Below are 22,535 nucleotides of genomic sequence, written 5' to 3' on the forward strand. Positions count from 1 at the left end.
AATACAAGGAAGACTCTAATTTTTAACATTGAATGGTTGGTATGAAGTCAAATGATAGTTCCAATAGGTATAAGTAAGTTAAAAAAAAAGTGAGCCTCATACACACACACACACACACACACACACACACACACATACTAGTTCTGAGTCAAGTCTGTTGTACTGAATTGCTGAATTAATGGATTTATTGACATTAAAGGAACTCAGCCTATTACTTAGCTACTGAGATGTCTAACCCAGGAGTGACCTGGTTGATGAGCTTAACTTTAGCTTGATGTTACTGTACGTTGTGTGTTGCGTTCAGTACAGAATCCACAGGGCGTTGTTTGGTTGCAGAATAATCTCTTTATTTCCTCAGTCCATTTTCCAGTTTCCATCGAAAAAAGAACCTTTTCCGGAAGGTTCCTCAAAACACCTTAGGAGGTTCCTCCACAGTTTCCAACTGAAGAACCTCAAAGCTCTCAAGGATCTAGGTTTTAACAGTATACATGCAGTGGCCATACAGCAGTTTTTCAAGACATATAGATCAAAATGTCTTCGCTATATGTGGTGGGTGCCACTAATAGCAGAATAAAATGAGCAAAACTATACATGTCCCAAAACTTATTTGGTGCAACCTTTCTAAAAGAAATATTTGATTGTAAACATAGTGTGTGTGTGTGTGTGTGTGTGTGTGTGTGTGTGAGAAGCTATCCCAATTCATCACAATGGCCATTTCACCTGATGACACATTTGAAGAATTCTGAATTAAATGTTCAGAATCCCTGATAAAGTAAGAGCCTAAATATTGGGTCAGAGTCATTACTTCTGCTTCTAATGTTTATATTCCAATGTGCCATAAATGTTGTCTTTCAATGTGTGATCCTCCCCTCTACTAGCCACTGACAGATTTCACCCCTCCATATCAGTCGCTGGATTGAAACTTGTGCGTATCTCGGAGAAAGTAAGTGAAAGAAGTGAGCCACCTTAACAACCTCCATGTCCACTCCTCAAGACTCACGATTGCCATCTATAGCCCACTACTAGCCACTACTTCTATATACATTGAGAGTATTTCAGACAAAATCCCTGCATAACATTGTTCACTACAGCAGTGCTCTGCCTGTCATGTACAGTATACTCATACTGTAAGCTTTTGCACATTCCCATGTAAATATTTTGCACATTGCACAAACTGTAATTTAAATAAGTCATATTGTACATATTCTTTATTATTTTCCTATTATATATTTTTTAATATTCTTTAATATCTTAGTGGATTTTGTATTTAATATTTATGATTCTTAACTTGCAGTACTTGCTTTATATTTCTACTATGTTTATTGTTTTGAACCAAAATACCAAATTCCTTGTATGTGTAAACCTACTTGGTAATAAAGCTAAGTCTGATTCTGGTCATTTATTTAATCTATAAACCCCAGGAAATAGGGGATTGTATAATCCCAAAAAAATCTAAGTTTCTTTTCCTTTGAAGAAATATTGTGATACATATGTAGCCCACTGATGAGTACATACCAAAACATTACAGGGTCGTTAATATAAAGCGGAATTCCATGTTAAAGATAAGGTATACAGCATTATACCTGGTTGCTCATACTTGGCTGGTAACTCATCTTTCTTCATTAATGGCACAAACATGTGAATGTGCATAGTGACGCCTAGTGGTAGGACTCGTAACATTACAAGCAGATAGATTTAGGGATGATTGTAACATAGTTGAAACGAATGGGACAAATAATGGATCATCATGATAAAGTTAACTGCAGGCACACAATGTGAGCCATAGCGTAGCCTAATATTTGGTTTGTGCTCCACGAACTACTCAGACTTCCTTTCTAACACCCCTATTAGACAAGAATGGAATAACCCGTTGGCTGTGACAGGTATTTGCTGTTAAGACGACAAACCATGAAGTTTTAAGGCATAGAAAATCTACCCGACGTGTTAAAGCGCCAAATGTTTAACATGCATTTTAATTAAGTCTAAACAAGAAATATCTAAGACGTTACTTGCGCAAATAGCCTTCCATAAGAAGGAACCGCGCAAACACGTAATTTGACCAATCGCATGTCGACATTTAGTTCCGTATTTTGGGACTTGTCAAGCTGTGATTGGTTGAAACCAGCAGCAACCATTGAAGGTGACTGAATTTGTTGTTCATCCTCTTAGTGTTCGCCGTTTATGAAAACAGAGCCACAAAGATGGAGTTAATTCACGCTCTCCGCTTTTTTGTCAAATCACTGCTGTTTCTGCTGCTGTGGTCAAACTGTGAAGGAAGAGAGTCGGAGCTCAACTATGTGACCTGCGGCTCACTTGTCAAACTGCTCAACACTAGACACAACGTCCGCTTGCATTCCCATGATGTCAAATATGGCTCAGGTAACTTCACTCAAATAGCCCGTGTATCTTTACTTACAATCTAACACATTTAACTTTTAAACCCGCGACAACAAGTAAGATTAAATGGGTTTGGTGTTTGGCTCTCCAGCTGCAGCATATGTTGTTTTATAATGTTAAATTTCGTTGTTTTTACCAGTCAATTTCAAATCAGACAATTTAAAGTTATCTTGCTCATCTGCAGACATACATAAACCACAATACATACCAAACGCAAGGCCTCTTGTGTTTTGACTCTGTGGTAGATTCGGTATGTCGAAGATTTAGCAAGTAGCCCTTTTCTGTAAAACGTCAACCTGTATATATGACACCCACTCACGCCATCCAGCATCATCTGCTGAGATGGAATAGCACTGTGTGAATAACAGGTGAACAAATACTTTAAATTGAATCGAAACAAATATTCTTGTCCTACGCCGAAATTAAGAAGAGTTGCTATTCATTTGTTAAGTAATCTCTTAGGGGGGGTTATTTAAATGTTAAATTGTCATTTCTGTCAATGTAATTTTGCGTTATGTTTTCCCCATACGTGATAGCAGCATGCAGGATGTCAGTTAATATTTGAGTACAGAGGATCAAATGTGTCAACTACATGCCTGTTTAAATTGTGCTCACATGATGTGTAAATAAAATTGAATTCAATCAAATAGCCTCAAACTAATTGACACACAAAATCTGAGGCTAGGTAGTTTTATTCCAGCATAGGGACCATGAAGCCAGCTATCACTCAGCACAGTTTGTGCTTTATTAATGGTCTACTTGTTAATGGAGTGTGTGTGTGTGTGTGTGTGTGTGTGTGGACATGCATTACTCATGCTGTGGGGACATAAATCTATTTACACAGTCACGTTGTGGGGACTCGCCTTCCTTTTGGGGATAAAACGCAAGTCCCCATAATGTAAATCGTTAACTTTTATAATGAAGACTTGGTTTGCGGTTTGATGAAGGGTAAGGGTTAGGCAAGTAGTGGTTATGGTTAGGGTAAGTCTCCAGGAAATTAATGTAAGTCAATGTAATGTCCTCTAAAATGTTGGAAACACGACTGTGAGTGTGTGTGTGTGTGTGTGTGTGTGTGTAGGCAGTGGACAGCAGTCTGTCACTGGAGTGGAGAACGCAGATGATGCCAACAGTTATTGGCAGATTCGTGGGAAACCCAACCGTCCGTGTCAGCGCGGGGCGGCCATCAGGTGTGGTCAGGCCATCCGCATCACACACATGAAGACTGGCCGAAACCTCCATACACACCACTTCAGCTCCCCCCTGTCTAATAACCAGGTCAGACACACACTCCCTGTTCTACTTGTATGTGTGTTTATAACAGTTTTTAGACATCAATGGAGCTCTATGGCACAGAGGAATAAGATATCAGGCTTTGGATATGTACATAATACTTGTTAGGAGGATACATTAATTGTTGGTTTGGGTCTGCATGTGAGATTTGTTGACAAATCATTGCAGCAAAGGGGGCAGCAGAGTATATTTTTAGCCCAGGGACCCCTAGCAGATCTATCTGTTTGCCACTACTGTCACCACTGTACAAATCTTTTTCTTTTCTTCTACCTATCATGTCGTCTGCAGGAGGTCAGCGCCTTTGGAGAGAATGGCGAGGGTGATGATCTGGACTTGTGGACGGTGCAGTGTGACGGTGTCTACTGGGAGCGTGATGAGGCCGTGCGCTTCAAACACATGGGCACTGACGTCTTCCTGAGCGTGACAGGCGAGCAGTACGGCCACCCTATCCGCAGCCAGCGTGAGGTGCACGGCATGAGTTCTCCCAACCAGCACAACTGGTGGCGCTCCATGGAGGGTGTCTTCATCCAGCCCAGCCAGGAGCCGCTGCGCCACGATGAGCTCTGACATCATCACTAGGAGACACAAAGCATGTGGATTCCTGTTCCTGTGGTGGTTTTATAGTTTGCCTGGACCAAATGATGTCATGTGTGAATGATGTAGAATATTTGACTGAGGACTCTGTAGATGTGAAGAACTCCTGAAGACCTTGTTACTAAGTAGACTGTATTTAACCAACAAATGTCAAGTTGTGCCATATAAGTTGTTAGGTGAGAGAGTAAGGTATGACACATGAACAGCAGGACAGACAGACAAAACAGGAAATGGAGTAAGAGTGAAAATATCAGTTTAGACACATGCAGACCTGACTATTTAGAACTGGGTATAATATTTACATACTAACGTCATCATATTAAAAGTTAACTTGCAGATTTTTTCAATATGGGGAATACAAGATTTTTCTAAAAGTACTCAGTAGTGTCCACATACCTTTGGTCATATAGTGTAACATGAGCACCTGTAATGCAATCCAATAGAACAGCCCAGTAATAAAATCTGTCTTTGTGAAGCTGCTAACATTCTTTAAAAGCTTTACACATTTAAGATTAATTATAGCACTAGATTGCATTATACTTTAAAATGTTTTTTTAGCTTTTATTATTATTATCATTATTATGGAAGTTATTCCATGTCATGTTGCATTGTGGCATCACTGTATTCATTTTTGCATACACTGCCATCTACCAGTATAATTATGGCCAGATAATGTTGATGGGAACATATAATAATGCTCATAAGTCAGTTTTGTAGTTCCTCCATATGGAGCTTTTGATAAAATCAACAAATAGCATTGTACTTAGTATAGTACTTTTTCATCTACATCCATCTACATCATCTCTATTTTTTTCCAATAAACATTTTCTCATGTAGACACCTACAGTAGCTATACATTAGTGTTACTTAAAGTTTGTGCATGATGGGTGCAGACAAAACTCTTTTAGAGGATATGCAATATTTTATTAGCATAGTTCTATTTTTAAAGATTTTAAAGAGTTTAATAGATTTTCCAGTCGCTGTTTGCAGTCTTCTGGATTTTGCATCAGTAAAAAAATGTTTTGAGTTTAAATTAGCTGATTTAAAGCACGAGATAGAAAACAGTAAAAACTTCCCGCAGTAGTAACCCTTTCAGCTGCCAGCTGCGCACTTTTTTGGTCCAGCAGTTGGTGACATATCACCAAGATACAAATAAATTTTTGGCGCAATCCCCTTGTTATTTGGGGGTTACAAAAGCTTGTGTCATACAATTGTCTTATTGTTTTATTGTCTGTTTTCATGTACTTAGGACTCCACGGAAAGCAGTATTGATACTGAATGGATTATCCTGGTGAAATAAAGTAAACTAATCAACAGATATCAATAAACTACACATAGATGTAGGTGGAAAATGTAGTTATACTAATTTAGTTTAGTGAACTCTGAATATAAGACTTGAATGATCTTCAGAGTGGAAATTCACATGTTGCACCAGCACAACAGACGGGCTAAAGAAGTAGGAACCTGATAAAGATCCAATAAAACAAATCAAGACAAGAAATTTAAAAAATCATTATTATCATTACATTATTATTGTAATCAAAACGATTACAATACCTTAGACCATCTGTGCAAATATAAATGTGTAGAAATATTGAGTCTAGTAGTGCAGCTCTGAAAGCCTTGTAGAGGTGGAATTGTTACTAAGCTAAGAGTCATACTGAAGAAGAGATAGGTATCAGTATCTTTACTTTGTTAAATACATAATATAAATAGTTAATTTATAGTATGTGATAGAATATATTGTAATATAGTAAAGTGTTATGAAATATGGAACTACTACTAATCATAATAAATAATGAACACAATACAGTACAATACACCTGCTTTAGCAGAAGGTATGAAGTTTTGTTGTTTTTTTACAAAACCTCATACCTTCTGCTGTTCATTTAATACAATGCAATACTAACCTAAATATTGTGTTTGAGATGTCTATTATAATTTCCCCAAAGCTTCAAACATTAGACCACAACCTCTTTAATTTGTCTTTGTATCAGTCATCTCTCTGGGATTAATACCCTGAGTTTTTGTATTAGGACTGTCCTTATCGCTGCCTGTGAAGTTTACATTCTTGATTAATGTGCGCTGAAAACCTAAATTTGAACTGAATTAAACCACACGATAAATTTAGTGTGATTACTAAAAACAGGATAAAAACGTCTCTCCTCTGCCTCCTGCTGCTCACTTTTTCGTTCAGCAGGTGGAGACAAATTGCCACAAAAAACACAGCGTAGAAGGGAGGACGATTATTACCATATTCATCATCATCATCGTTATCATCATCAGCATTATTTTCTTCAGCATCCTGCATCTCTTGCATCCCTGCTGGCTGCCACTTGTATATGAATTCCGTTGATATTAAAGCTCAAACAGCTGATGGGAAGAAGGATTGGATCTGGATACTGTGGTTATGTATTTGAATTAAACTATACTTTACAGGAGCTGTGAGATGGTAAGAAACCTGCAGGGCTGCGTACCATGGTTTTATACCATCGTGTAGGCTAATACTGTATATGAGGCTGCCTGCTGCTGTTCTATTCTGCATCAGCTCAGACAAGGAAAGTTGACAAATAACTACTACCTACCATTAAAACCTATATTATCTATTTAATAGCAATGTCATAAGCAGCTGAAGGACTTTGAGTTTTTAGTCTTTTTCCGATAAGAAACTTTTAACGAGAAAATATAATAATATTGTGCCAACTTAAACAAAAAAACAGTAGATTAATCTTCCATCCTATTAAATAACGAGCTCAACAATATTTTTTTTTTATTGTTTTATCTATTCATGTATAGGCTATCGTATTATTTATCCAGAAGCCTTTTACCTTAGTGTAGGTAAACCTGACAAATATTCTGTCATGTGGAAAGCTAGTATAATTTAATTACAAGGAGAGACACAATTGTCGAAACAAGTCTTACATTTTCCTTAGTTCTAGCCATTAATTTTAACCATCTCTTGAATTTAAGTTTAAATTTAAGAGATTAAACTTTTCATACAAGGTGAAAAGTGCCAACAATAAGTAGAGCATTAAGTTCTAAAACAATTGAGTTTGAATCTTAATTCTTAAATGCTGATTATGCTTCACAGTCTGCCTTTAAATTAATTATTAAAGCTTGAAAGGTAAAGATATTCAGAGGCCAGTCCTCTGAGTCCAGAAAGACTAAACTGAGGTATTAAATTCAGCACTTTAATTGATATTAGTTTATCTCAAGAGATGTGTGTAGATTGAGAAATAAGCATGAGCATTTTTTGACTTTTTAAGGGATGTTATTCACATACAAACACACCTAAAATCATTCTATTTTAATTTACAAATTTAATATGTTACCTCTCTATATGATTTTTCTTACAAGCAAATTCATAAAGTATATCATAAAATAGTACAAGTAACCTAGAGGAAAATATGGTCTGTTTAGAAGCAGAGAAAAAATGTCTCTGAGAACATATGTTTTTGAATTATTGCTGGTGTCTCTCCTAAAGGACGTTTTCCCTCCTTTTTACTCTAGTGAAAGGTGCACTGGCAGTGACCTTTAACAGGGCTTTAGTAGTGTGGGGATGGGGGTGGAGTCCAGGGGGGTGGGGGTGCAGAGGGAGGTTCCCAGGCTCTCCTAGCATGAGTCCCAGCAGGCAGAGAGGAAATGTAAATGTGACCACCCACCTCTGAGGAGGAAATGCTGTGTTGTTCTATTACCTTGTCTATGTTTCTACTGTTTCTAAAGAACTGGGTCTATTTCTACACAGCCTCACTGTTTCACTGGAGACTAAAAGCAACTCCTAATGTTTGACAAAAACTGTTTAAATGGTACTAAAAAAAATACTAGACCATGGAAACAAAAGTAATTATAATGTAATCCACATAAGGTTTAAGCTACTTTCTATGATGAAGATTTAGAATGTATTTATGTAGTGCTACATTAAGTTTTAGGTGGTTATAATCTCTATTATTTATGAATGAATCATGTTTTTCAGCAGCATATTTAAGATCATGTCAGTCAGATATTAAAAGCCCATGTATAACCACAGACAGTGAACAGAAATATAAACACATTTTTCTTCCAAAACAATTTTTTTTCATTTAACAAAAGAAGTCAAAGCTGTCAAATGTTACATGTTGTCTAACAAGCAGCTGAACAAGAACTTAACAGAACCTAAATAAAACGGGCAAAATGAGGATTTAAATCAGGATCTATCTAATAAAAGAATAAGACATTTGATGCCAGGTACTTGACAGTTTTTAATTCTCTACCGCTACGGACATATTGTTGTTGGTAATGTACCAAGAAATGATTGCAGTTCAAACCCAGCCCTGCTTGGGATGCATGCTCTAATATCATCAGGAAGACGGACATAACTCTCAGAAGATGGTAAACAGAAATGTTATTTGTAGGTGTGTTATCAGTGGCCCCACACCACTAATGGCCTCACAAATTCAATGAATTATTTTTGCTGTAAATTTGCACCCTCTTGCACTACATTTCAGTGTGCCTAGGCAAACCTATATGAAGAGTCAAAATACAAATGTACAGGCTAGATCGTGTACTTAATGTCTGTGTCTGCTCATAGGTGGATGATGTTTGAAACAAACATTTGACATCTTGTTGATGTAGCAAAAGAAGACAGCTCTGCAGCTTCTTTGTAGATAATATTTTTTATATTATAATATTTAATAACACACCTTTTCTATGAAAACAGGGACACTGTTTCTGGAAAGACAAGTTGCTGTTGAATTTTTAAATCCACACACTAAATTCCATTCACCTCCATTGTATTAGATGCAGGCAGAATTCTCAAGAGACAGACAACTAAAACAAAAACTACACATCTACATGGCTAAATACCAATAGAGGTAAGGGAGAAAAAGGTCCTACTGCTGTACTTCACATTAACACTTTGTTCTTTTCTTTTCATCCATATGTTTTAGGATTGTCACTGTAACTTCATTTTCTCCACAGGGATCAAAAGAATGTCACTTTATCTAATCAGGGACTTTTATTGCAGTAGTATAACCAGAGGAATCCAACACATCCATGGTGTCAACTTTTTCCACTGCACATAATGCAAAGAGGCTTAACATTCTTCTTGTCACCACCCTAAAATCTCATCATCATCATCACCACAGCCAAGCTCAGAATAAAACACCAATACCACTTCTTCATTTAACATTTCCTTTATTGAAGTAATCATTCTGATGACAAGATGAAGGTAGGTAAGGGGTAGTGAAACATGTGAGTAACTGTTGGATTGTGGTGCCTTGCTCAGAGGCATGGTAGGGCAGGATGAAGGGTGTGGGGAGGAGGCTTGGCCCAGCTGACCGATGCCCTTTCATTATTGCACTGCTTGCTGCAGCTCCCACAGTAGTGCAACAGGGAAAGAGTGTCAAGCAGAGAGCGTCCTGTAGCTGTCGTCGCTGCTGACAAAGTGCAACCTGAACAGCAGGATTCACTCTTCAACCTACTAAATCCTTTCTACTCAATCCCCAGAGTTTTTCACTATTTCTGCTCAATTCAGTATTTGGTGAATCTGAGAATACTGCAATTGTACAAATCATGGGGCCACATTTGGACTAATTTTAGGTTTAAGAGACAACAACTTATAAATTAGACAAAATTGTGACATGAACAGAGTATAACAAGGTTTCATGATTTTGTTCTGTGGCTACTGCATTTTATGCATATGTTTAATTCAAACATTCAGTTTTTCAACACTTTGTTGAGTAATGACTGCGCTATAGGAGCAGACTGAGTTGATCTGTATTACACAAATAGCTGGGTGACGACAGGCATTAGAGGAGAAAACAACTTTTAGATGGTATTGAAGGTCAAAAAGGTTTATAACTGTATACTTAATTAATAGTATAATTAATAGTATAACGATTAACACCACTGCTTCCAAATCCAGAAAGTAACACCTATCAAGAGGCAGTTTAGAGGCAGCCTTTATAATCTGTTTATAAAGGCCTTGTGTTGGTGACGTCAGTGCAGGAAAACAAAATCCTAAATAAACAGCAGCTCTTTGCCATGCATAGAGTGTATCAGCAAGCCTTAGAATTTGAAATAAGCCTCCCACCGTTGGTCAGGGCAGACTTTAAAAGTGCTATAGACATGTACAGGTTCATGGTTTCATTTTTAGGCAGTTTTAAATGAAACAGTGAACAGTAGTCTCAACTCCAATGAACAGTAAAGCATTTTAAATCCTATAAAAGTAAAGCTACAGCTATATATTTCATTCATAACATTAGGACTTTTATTGCCCTAGTATTTAAAGGGTCACTTCACCCAAACGACAAAAGAAATAATAATAATAATTCACCTAACTGTAGTGGCCATGCAGATACTGTAGCTTTGTTTTATTTGTCCAGGTTTTCAAATATCTGCCTCTGAGGTTTCTGCTTCTACGCCAACTAAATGGAGGTGAATGGAATTTCGCTTGTGGTGCTACAGGCATTGAAAAATGACATTTAAAAAAATCGAAAGTAAGACCTCTTTCCAAACCTTGTTACTCTGGATAATCAACAGTCCTCATTGTGAACATTTTTCATTGGAGCTATTGAAGAAATAGTAACTATTAGAACTTCATTAAAAATGAAATTATCCAGTTATACGGACACTGTTTCTGGAAAGAGATGTTGCTATTGAATTGTTTAAACGTATTTTCTCTGTGAGCACCAAAAACTTAATTCCATTCAACTCCATTGTATTGGGGTGAAGGCAGAAATCTAACAGACAGATACCTCAAACCTTCACCCATGGATATCCAAACCCATGGATAGATACTACTTGAGTTAAGGGAGAAAATATGTTTTATAATTTCGGTGAACCAACCCTTTAAGTATTTTTATTGTGTCAGCACTGTTTTCTTAATTGTGTAAACGCAAATTCACTCAGTTTATTTGAACTATTTTTCTTCATGCAGTCATGAATGTTTTCAGAAAGAAAACTAATAAAGTCATTAAGGTACCATTAACCTCCTGAAAATGCAGTTTTCAAACTCCTGACATATTTTTAGAGATAATATTAGATAGATAGAGATAATTATTATTTTTCGTACAGAATCAGAAACAGGCTCACTTTGATCATAACTATGTTAAAATTATTGTAGGTGTATTCAGGCCTACACTAACAAACTTTTGAAATTACTTCATGAAGATACAATTAGCTGAGGGTTTACTGAACAAGAGAATGACGATGATGATGTTAAACAAGCAGTTATTTCATTATACAGCAGGCAAACAGCTCTTTAACCTAAGAGGGTTTAAACAACTTCATTAACAATAATTTATCTTTATTGAATGAACAATAAAGACTCAGCATTTCACTCACAACAAGGCTACAATGTTCTCCCACAGCTTGTATCACACTGTATATTTAACATCAGTGAGATCTGCAGCCAGCAGTTGAGGTTCATACCTCAACATAATATAATGGTATGAGCAGGAGCACCAGCTGGGCAGAATAATGTCTGTGACATCAGCTGCATAACACACCAGAGGAGGAAGATCATCCCTCAGAGTCAAGACCCTATAAGCAATATTGCACTACTCTGTTAACTCTAGTGAAAGCAGAGGCAATATTGATAGGGTCTCATCTGCAAGGTGACGTAGATGAGACAGACTTCTTCTCAGAGAGGGAGAGTCTCAGTCTGAGGGCACAGGTGACCAGAGGAGACAGATGAGGGAGGGGGTAAACAACTACAAACCCATAAACACAAGGAGAGGACTGAAACATCAGCATCTGTAAGTCAAGTTTCCCTTCATTCTTCAGACTTACCATAGTCATCATCAATCTAATGGTGATGTTATTAAGAAACTTCTTTAATGCAAATTTGTTCCAGTAGCTTTTCCACTGAACAGAGATGCTGCTATTACCATAGAAACATTAACGTTTCCAAATTTGCACATTTGGTAGCCACACCAAAACCATGTAGCCAAAGGTACTAGAGCATTAACTGAAGAAATAAATAAAACATCATTAGAAACCACTCATGTTTTATTTATACTACTTAAATTATATTAGCTAAAAATGAGACACCATGTAAAATATGTCATTTTAACTTCCATTTAATTGGGATTTTTTTTAAACAGTCAATAAAGAGAAACAAATGGGAAATTTGTGATATTAAATTTTATATTTTCAGACTTTGGTTGGAACTTAACAAGTGATCTGAAGGCATCACCTTGCGCTTTAGGAAATTGCGATAGGTATTTTAGACTGGCCATATCTGACTCTAATTAAGACACAATTTGATATTTTCAATTTGAGAGTAGATAAACAGGCTGTATTTTATTTTGACACAATACCTGAGTCTAGCTGATAGTTTGGTCTACTTTTGACTTTAAATGTTGGACTTCAGTGAAAGAAAAAAAGTAAAAATCCTTCAGACTCAAACATAATTAAAGTTATCTATCACATTTTTTATGACTAAAAATGCTCTCAAGTTATTCACTATTCACTCACTTATTCTTGTTTGCATATATCAACACTAACAACTGGTTTTGATTTTGTTTGCAACCACTTTTCATATATTTTCATTGTCTGTACTTGTTATTAAATTATCCTTATTATATAATTTCTCCGATGTACTTCGTCTACCAGCTGCAGAATTTCTTTCCTGCTTCAGTTTAGTTTTCTTTTTCTTTCCATTTCAGACAATTTCTCAATATTTCATCCCTATATATATTTTCATGTTATATTTGTAAAAATATGTTAAATAAAAATATGCTATAAAGACTTGTTAAATTTACATGTAAATTGTTATTGGGGATATTAAAGATTTCACACAAATACAATTAACTTTTATAAAAAATTAAATCATGTGTTTTTGCAGAATAATCACTGAGAAAAATGAAAGGATTTTTTAATGATCAATATGGCAGATGTATGGTAAATCCTTGTTGCTGATTGGATATTACTGCTCTGAGCATACATGTGAAACAGTTGGGTCATATTAAACAGAAAGAGCTTCTGAGGAGCCTCTATTATGTTCAGTGGAAATGCTGCACTCTGACCCTCATTAAAACCAAAGACTTTGGAGACAACAGATGTGATAAATTTCACTTACCACCCCCCCGTTCTTTTAGAAATGGTCAGGGGCCTCAGCATATGTCTTTGATGTCGTAACTACACAAACAGATCACTTTAGAGGTGAAAAATTATTATTTATGGCTTATGCTGTGAGTCAGAATTTTTTATTTTTTTATTTTAGAAATCTACATCTAATTTGTCATACACATTCATTCAACAATAAATTCAGCTTTCATGCAATGTTATATCAAACCTGTATCCTCACAACTTTCAAACTGACAAAGCACATTACAGTGGAGAAAGCTTTATTTTCTTTTTCTAAGTCACCATGATAGACTCTTACTTAATGGAATTCATTCAATTAGAAGAATCATGTGCAAAGCTCTGAATTATGAGCTACGCATTTTGAAATTTAGTTCAGTTGTGACCTTACAATATACCCACCTCAACATTTTGTACCAAGAGTGTGACTTTACAATGTTCTATATGTTAGTGTTACAGCTATTAGCTCATGTAAGGTCTATAGAAGCCTCAGGATAGTTCATGGAGGATGCTTTACCCTGTTTATATTTGGCATTATCATGCCACTTGTATCCAGATAGTATACAGATTAAGGCTGCAACTAACTATTGTTTTCATTATTGATTAATCCACCAATTATTTTCTCAATTAATCAATTAATTGTTTAGTCAATAGAATCTCAGAAAAATTGCAATAACTGTCCACTAAAAGTTCCCAGAGCCCATGGTGATGTCTTCAAATGTCTTGTTTTGTCTATCAACAGTCCAAAACCCAAAGATATTCCATTTACTACCCAGAAAATATTCAGATTTGAGAACCTGGAACAAGTGAATTTTTGCCATTTTTGCAATTAACAATGAATTGATTATGAAAATACTTGCTGATTAATTTTCTGTCGATCAGCTAATCAAGTGATCAACTAATTGTTCCAGCTCTAATACATGTAATCACACTGCATTTACACTACGAATTCCTTAGCAATAACATGACCAGATTGTCTTCTTTCTCTGAAAATGCAAACTGACCCTATCAAACTCTTTCTGCTTCATTTGTTCATCATGGTAAGTGCTTCATTACTTGTGATTTATATTGGCAACTAATAAAAGTTGGAGGAAGACAAGGTGTACAGCACTATGTATGTAAGAGATAGCAACATAAACAGAGGATGTTGTGTACAGCTAGTTATTGTGGCCATCACTAAAGCAGCAAATATGACAAGGTCTATGAATGATGTTCTGAGAGCTGACATACTGGTCAATAAAGATGCATTTACACTTGACAGACCTCTGAACGTGATGTGTCTCACACAGCTTCTGAAGGTAGTTCGAGCAAGAGGATCACAGTTTTAACGTGGTTCAGCTGCGTTTACGCTTGGATCTACATACTTCTAAGCATGATGGGTTCGCTATAGCTGATCACTAAGGAGACACGTTAATGGCAGCTGTAATTGCAGTTTTAGTCACTCTCCATGGACCTTCCTTATTAGCTACACTTCATATAGACCCAGTCTGCTCTGGTATTTGCCTGCCAGCACAATGAGAAAGACAAGCTTCTATATGCTGCTAATCCAAACTCTACCATCCGGTCCATACTTTAGCATTTTTTAGTCATTCTCATTTGATAACATGCCACTATCACCTGATTTGATTGTTTATATGTGGAGCAGTGGTTAAAATAACAGGGCCTGCTATTCACAGTATGGCTACACTGCAAATGTAAGGTTCAATAAAAAGGGAGGGAAACTTTGACATCCTACATATAAAAAATACTGGATTCAAAAAAGCATGAATTCATGTATTGTTTGGACTTAAATTACCTAGTCTCATGTACAAGTTTAATACTGTTTGTTACAGGTTGTGGATTAATCTTCATTATTAAACTTTTTACTAATATGGAAAGGTGGCTGAATCTAATATTTCAAATAAAAAATGTAAGTGATCATCATGAGACAAACCAGTAGTACAATAAAAGCTAAATCAATTTAACAATTTTTTGACAAAAGAATTTCCTCAAATAGCACAATCTTCACATTATGTGATTAAAGACATTACTGAAAAAAAGAAGATCCTCTCACTTTCGGGTGGTTTTACCCTCCACTCCATCTCACTACAACACTTTTCATCCTAAAGACACACAACAGCAAATTCCACAGTCGCTTGCAAAACAGTGGCTAAATATGACGCTACAGGCTCCAATGCTCCCAAACGTGCACACACACAGAGCAAAGGCAGTAACCGAGGACGACCCCCCCGCCCCCCCAAGCGGGGCTGCCTTCCACATTCCTCACACAGAGCCCCATCCCCCCTACGACCTGCCCCACAACTTACCCCATTTTTCCCACCCACACCGTGACTTCTTCAAGCCTGCACACTCAAATTATGCTTTCAAAAGCCGACTCAAAGACAGAAAAAAAGAGCTCTGTGCTCCACACGCATACTGCACGGCCATAACAAAATGACTGCAGTGTTACCCTATAGGCTCACGCATGTTCTTTCCAGAAGGTTTTATACAAACGCAACCAAATTGTATTCCTAAGTGGATATTTTCAATAGATGGTTGTGTTTTTTAGTTTTTAGTTTTCACACATTAAAACACATAAAAAAATTATTTTGACCAAGGCTAATTTATGTTTTAAAAGACCTGGTTTGTATGTTCTGATACGGTTAGTGATTAATAGTAGTAAAAATCTTTTTAGAGATTAATTATTTTTTGTCCTTTTATTATTTCCTGTACCTAAAATACAAACTATTTCCATGTAACTTAAATGAATCTGACTGGCTTCCACACACTGATTTTACACTATAAATTATGTCATTAAGATTTATTTAAAATTAAAATAAATCACTTTGCAAATTTAAAAAAAGATATTACAGTCAAGTTGTGGCTCCACTTATTCCCTGATTCGAATCAGTATCATGGTAAAATCAGACAACTTAAAAGCCTTGTCCAGTAGGAGAATTTAAGATAAACATGATCCAGCATTTACTATAAATGATTTCACATTGTGGGCACATTACACTATCTAACAAAATGTGTAACGAGTTTGGAAAGTTGATCTCAAAGCATGTTACTTAATCTGACACGTGGTCTGCAATGCAAACCAAGACAGCCTCTGAAGTTCTGTGAACAAAATGTTCTTTTTTTTTTTTAGGAGGCGTGGTCCAGGAGGCCTATATCTCCCAGGGTAAAATACAGCCTAATAATGCAGCATGGTTGAATAGAAAAGCCACAAACTCGTCCTGTCATAAGGACCTCTGGGTTTAGCCACAGGTTCCCAACCTGCGGACTGGGGACCTCCAGCGGTCCTTGAGGGAGTTTCCAAAATAAAGGATACGTTTTGATTCCACTAAATAAAATTGCAAATTTAAATAAATTGTTTAAGCCAGAGGTTTAACTGAGCTTTATAGACAATTATTGAGATATCAGAACAACACTTAAAAACTAAAATGGGCTACCTTTGGATTGTCTTCAAAATTAATGTCACGTTAAATTGTGTCTATGTGGATCTTTGAAATGAAGTTCAAGAACTTATTATTTAAGAACAGCCTCCCAATATAAGCCCCAAATGGGTGTCAATGTCTATGTCCAACCTGAATACAATTTCCTCATTAGGATATAAAGCAAAAATCACGGCAGAGATTTTAGAGAAACAAAAATTTGAAAGTCATATTACAAAAATCAGCAAAGCTCTCAGGGTCAATTCTCCCTCTGAAATGGTTAGTGTACCAATTAGCCTATTGGACTATTAGACTGACAAAATAAAATATAACATAATATCTTGTGTCAACAGTTATTGCTTACACTTGTCCCTAGAAATTCACTCTATTCATAAGGTAGGTTTTGATGTTAACTGACAATTGGAATTGGATTAAGGGATTTTCCCCATGTAGGCCTATTACCGTGAACTTACACTTGGCCAGCTGTGGTAAAAATGGCTCCAATCTACTTTAAACCTAGGGCCTGTGTCATATGATTGGTGTTGGAAGTGTGTGTCTGTGTAAATTTGGAGGATGGGGTAGGGGCTGCCTTCCAATAAGAACCTACAGAGGCTCCTCCATGGTTTCTATTTTCTCGTCCATTTTTCTCTATTTAGCAGCATCCATCCTTCCGCTGTACTGCTGCTGTAGTATAGGGCGAAGGCCGGATGCTATGACAATACTATTGCACTGCTTTAGCGGATGGTACAGTAGTGCAACATCGTCAAAGCAGCTGACCTCTGCACACTGGGACACACACACACACACACAAACACTCAATATGAACAGCACTTCCATGGCAGCGATACCACACACATACACCACACTAGACATGTACCACAACTAAACTGACATGTCGAAATATATTAAAGCTATGACACAGCCGTAGCTTTACATACTGTGGCTAGCTAGGCATCCAGTCCATTTAAGGCTAACAGAGACCCAATTCTATATTTTAATGTCATGTTTAAATAAGATGTGTAAGTAGAGGCAGTGGGAGGTGAGGAGGGAGGCTTGGTGTGTGTGTGGGGGGGTTGTCAGCCAATGCCCTTTTAATATTGCACTGCTCATCTGATTTCACAGTAGTACAACAGAAAAAGGGCTTTGGACAACAAAGTCGCTCCTCAAATCCGTTTCTTTTCTATTCAAAAACCAGCATGCAAGCCGTCAGCTCCAACGTTACTAAACTATGTAGACAGTAGGCTACGGGGCCTATATATGTGAGCCTAACGCCAAACAACCATTAACATGTTGGAAGCCATATGCAAACCAGCAGCCGTGAAACAACCGAATAGGCTTATTATGTTTACAATACAATGTAGCCTATACTGCGTAAAATGCATAACTAGGAAAGCCTATAATCTATGCAAATTGGAAAGGAATTGATAAGCTATGCAACCATAAACATGTGAAAACAAAACTCGAATGTTTGTCGATAGTGGTTTCATATGGTGGTATGGTGACTCCCCTCTTTAGGTCTGTCGCTTTCCTGTAATTTGTTCCGGTCAGCATTAGGCTGACCTTGGGAGGAAACATATTTACTAAAATCAAAACCAAAGCTATTCCAATAGGCTACTGCCTCACTGAAAACAGGCAGTGAACAGGACTTCGCCTGGAGGAAACGAGGGTGGAGAAAACATATATAGGGCAAAGAGCACATTCCGCGATACAATACCAGAAACCTTCATTTAATACCTAGCCTACTATTCCTGTCCCTTTAGCCAAACTGGCAATTTGAAACCCTCCTCATTTAGGAAACCGAGGGGTGGGGGCGTATGAGGGGCTTTGTTATTTCCAGGGTTCAGAGAAGTTTACAATCAGCCAAAGTGCTCATTTTCCTTGCCAAAACTCTGATAAATCACACATGCACGCGGATCAAAAACAAACCGCCATGCCGTCTCAAACTCCATCACATTTAAACCAAACAAATGCCACAAGAACACCAGCTAATTAAAACAACTTTTTTCGTTTTACTATGCTGGTTTAAATTTTAAAAAAGGCTTAAGTAACCCTAAAGAAATCGCGCAATGTGTGAAATGTGCTGTCTAACAGAATAATGAGGTTACACATTTGTTTGAACATCGAAACGCTTTTTTTCCTCTTATTTTCTCCATATGTTCCTTTTAAAGCACAGTGCAAAATATTAGGATATTTTGAAAACACTGCAGCCATACCAAGCACACATTCCTACGTTAAGGAGAACAGCTTCAGCCGCAACTCTTTCAAAGATAAGGACATGTGGCTTTGTGCAGAAAGTGCCATATAGCTACCTAATTCTTTGTGAAGCCCTGTAAAATTGTACATTTTGAAAGGAGGCTTTTTCCAGATAAAAGCACATATTTCACACACTATAGTTAAGACTGATGTATGGCTATATTATAACTCACAGTGATTTAGCTCTGGGCCTACATGTTTCTTAAATATTTTATGCAAAATAAAACCACAAATCAATAATCCACGCTCCTTTGAGTTTCGGGAAATTATAGTTGATTATAAAACTGTCTTCTGTAGCCTATGGAGGGGTTCCAGAATAGTAACCTATTGAAAAAAACCTGCGACTGTAGGTCTATAACATTAACTAATAGGCTTAATAACTGGTATTGTATCGTAATTACATATCATAACTCATATCTCGTTTTGCTGGGACCCACTGGCAGCCCTGGCGTACCCATGGGTGTCCCTGAACCCCACTTTAAAGCCTACAAATTAGCTCATATGATAGTAGCCTACTTAGTTTTGATGGGCTATCTCAGTTTGCGGCCAGGAATAATCACTTGCATGGGCACACACCTGTCAATCACTCCCTTTATCACGCGTGCCCTCTCGTGTACGCGTGCTCGCCTTGCCTCCACTTCTGTCTCTCTCTCACACACACACTCACACACACTAGGTGTTATACAGTTTTAAGCTACGAGAGCTCGCGGAACCTCTCCACGGCCAATTAGACCCACCGACATCCACGTCTGTCTGCGAACTCCAAGCCATCTCCGACCCGCAACAGCAGCGCACTCCTCCCGCAGCCAGAGTTTCTGGTGAACGGTAGGCTACTTGGCCGAGGCAGGGCCGGTCCGTACAGCTCAACACAGAAAAGGAACAACGGAGCCAAGTTGTCCACTTTAGCGGGGGGAAACGTCCTCGCCGATACCATCTATCTTCCACACATAGGTCTACGTCCGTTTCAACCACAGTAATGGTTCACGAGGCGTAACGGCTCCTCGGTTAGAAAAACGGTATTTCGTCCATTGGCAACCTCACGGCCTCCCAGCTCTGGACTCCATCTTTGACTAGTTGACATTCAGCTCTTGCCGAGACAAATTCCTTATTTGCATGCCAGCCTGCCATTGGTCCGTTTCTGCTCTTGTCCCTTCCCTCATTGGTGGAAAATTTATCTCATCACATTCGGGATTGGTCATATACCAAGGGGACGTCATTGTATAGTTTAATTTTAACAATGAACACAAATTCTCTCTTCCATTCACAAATTTCTCATTACCCGCCTTTGACTGGTGCGACATCGTGTTATTGTGCTTCAAAGGAACGAGAAAAAACTCCACAAGCACTTTATCACCTGCAGGAGTCCTTTCAGAAAAACAGAAAATGGCAACTGATGATGGACTAGTCTATCCTGTCTACACTGAAGACCACCCAGATTTTAAACAGGCTGGATACAATACTGTTGCTTTTTGTAGGCGAAGTATAGGCCTATGTGTAGCCTACATCTTGCACAGGACACGTTTTTTCACAGTTATCCTACTTCATGGACACAAATACTTTCCAAAATGCAGGAAAGAATAATTATTATATTTTATACATTTTATAATTATTATTGAAAAGCCACTCCTGAGAAAAAAGGTGGTCCTTAGGTTGCAGTAGCAGTGTTGGGGTGGTGTAGTGCGGGCAACGAACGCCGGGGTGGGAAAAGTTTAAAGGCGACAGGGCTCACTGGAAGTTCTGCAGTCGACGCATGGAGGAGGACAGCGGCCTGTGAAATCTGGCATTCCTGATCAATGGAGCTGAAATAATTGCATTGTCCAGGAGAAAAGACCCGCCTCTACACAAGCCACTCTCTTCCTCTCCTCTCCGGTGCGGGGACCGATGGTATGATGCGCGTTTGGTGTTGGTTAGAAAGAATGTGTCCAAGATGATTTCTCGTGTTCTAAGAATAGATAAGTAATAAAACTCTATGTTAACCTAGTTTCAATAATTTTGTTTCTTCCAATTTAAGCCCATAGCCTGTGGTTTAGGGTATCTATTTTTCTAATGTGCTAAAAGGTCAAAAATACTAGACAAATTCATTGCCAGTGGAGTCCAATGAGATGCATATGAAACACTGGCTTTTTTCTAATTCATGTCAACAAAGCCTGCTAGATTTTTGTTGAGGAGAGCAACTCAAATCTCCACCCCACCTCTCTGCCCCCTCCCCCAGCTCAATCCAGTGCAGTACATTTTATTGTCAAGCAGGGGCGGATTTAGAGAATTATTCATGGGGTGCCACTCCTTAAAGAGACTTTAAGGAGTGGCAGAAATATACATGCTGATTTAATCGCAAACAATCATATCAATATTTTCTTGGAAAAGCCCCCAAATGAAGATATTTTTAACTCAAAAACATTACATTATTGTGGCACATGAGTAAAGCATTGAATAGAAATATGTGGTGGCATTAGAAATCAATGAATTATTTTATTTCCAAATCATTTTTCCAAATACATATCTTTTTTCATTAAACATAAGCCCATAACTTAGCATAAAATGTGCCCAGAACAGATCATTAAATTATATGAATATAATATATATATACAGTATATACATACAATTACAATATACAGTTTCAACCTCCTACATGCCCCTCAATGTTTCCCAACAGATTAGAATTAAGATTCAAAGTGATCAGTAATTATGTTCAAGCAAGCTTTCTTTAAGAGTTTAAATGAACTCCTAGGTAGAGCCCTACATATAAACACGATATTCACCAATTGTCTCAGTTGTACTGTTAAGCCACAGATTTAGTGTTGCCAACGATCCAAGATATCCAGTGTTTATATAGTAATTCTGATTAAAAGGCAATTTGAGCTTCAATTTGAAAATCTGGTGAAAGTGCAAACTCACAGGTAGGCTACTAAGCTTTGAATGAACTCTCACTGCATTGCTGTCTAATGTGGCTTTTTGTTTGGGGCTTGGAGCGAGTGATTTTAATGCTTTTTAAACTGGGTGCTTTTGTATGTTGCACTTGCATGACCGATCTGAAATTTGGACGTTTGTCTGCAGAATGAGCAGTTTCAGAGATGTTAGTAGCTGCAGACACTCGTAAGCACCGGTGAATATTTGGGTTTAGTCAGGTTTAATGTGTCCCTCACACAATCAAACACAAGTTACTATTACTAAACAAAATATGCTTCAACAAAACAACCCCACCACCATCCATCTACAGCCGTTCTGTATTTCTACTAGTGGAAGTTGGCAATCCTACACACACATTTAGCAGGAAATATAGCCATCAGCAGTTGTTGTGTGAGGTCGAGCGGGACCGAGAGAGGCTGCACAGAAAGCTGTCGTGGCCGGGAGAAAACAGAGCTGCTGCCTGCTGCAGGGACGGCTGGCAGCAGCTGGGTGAAATCGGTCTGCAGGCACTGCAGATGATCTGCGAAAAGGGCGGCCCGGGTCATAAAAATGAACATTCTGATTAATAGCGGATAGGTTGCGAGAGACGCTGTTGCACATTTACGCACGAGG

General features: G+C 37.7%; 1 protein-coding gene and 1 long non-coding RNA gene across 2 annotated transcripts in view; one reads left to right on the forward strand and one right to left on the reverse strand.

The window, feature by feature from the left end:
* Positions 1–21,658, reverse strand: part of LOC122876223 — a 31,086-nt gene extending 9,428 nt beyond the window's left edge. Inside the window, exon 1 of the long non-coding RNA XR_006378037.1 lies at positions 19,754–21,658. This is a non-coding gene — a long non-coding RNA (uncharacterized LOC122876223). The remainder of the gene's footprint in view (positions 1–19,753) is intronic.
* sdf2l1 (stromal cell-derived factor 2-like 1) lies at positions 1,857–5,477 on the forward strand. Its single transcript, XM_044196262.1, has 3 exons — positions 1,857–2,379; positions 3,476–3,672; positions 3,976–5,477. Exons 1-3 carry the CDS (start codon positions 2,202–2,204, stop codon positions 4,252–4,254), a joined length of 654 nt encoding a protein of 217 aa, XP_044052197.1. The 5' UTR covers positions 1,857–2,201; the 3' UTR covers positions 4,255–5,477.
* Positions 21,659–22,535: the final 877 nt, after the last annotated feature.

This window comes from Siniperca chuatsi, linkage group LG5, assembly GCF_020085105.1.
Source record: "Siniperca chuatsi isolate FFG_IHB_CAS linkage group LG5, ASM2008510v1, whole genome shotgun sequence".
Taxonomy (NCBI): Eukaryota; Metazoa; Chordata; class Actinopteri; order Centrarchiformes; family Sinipercidae; genus Siniperca; species Siniperca chuatsi.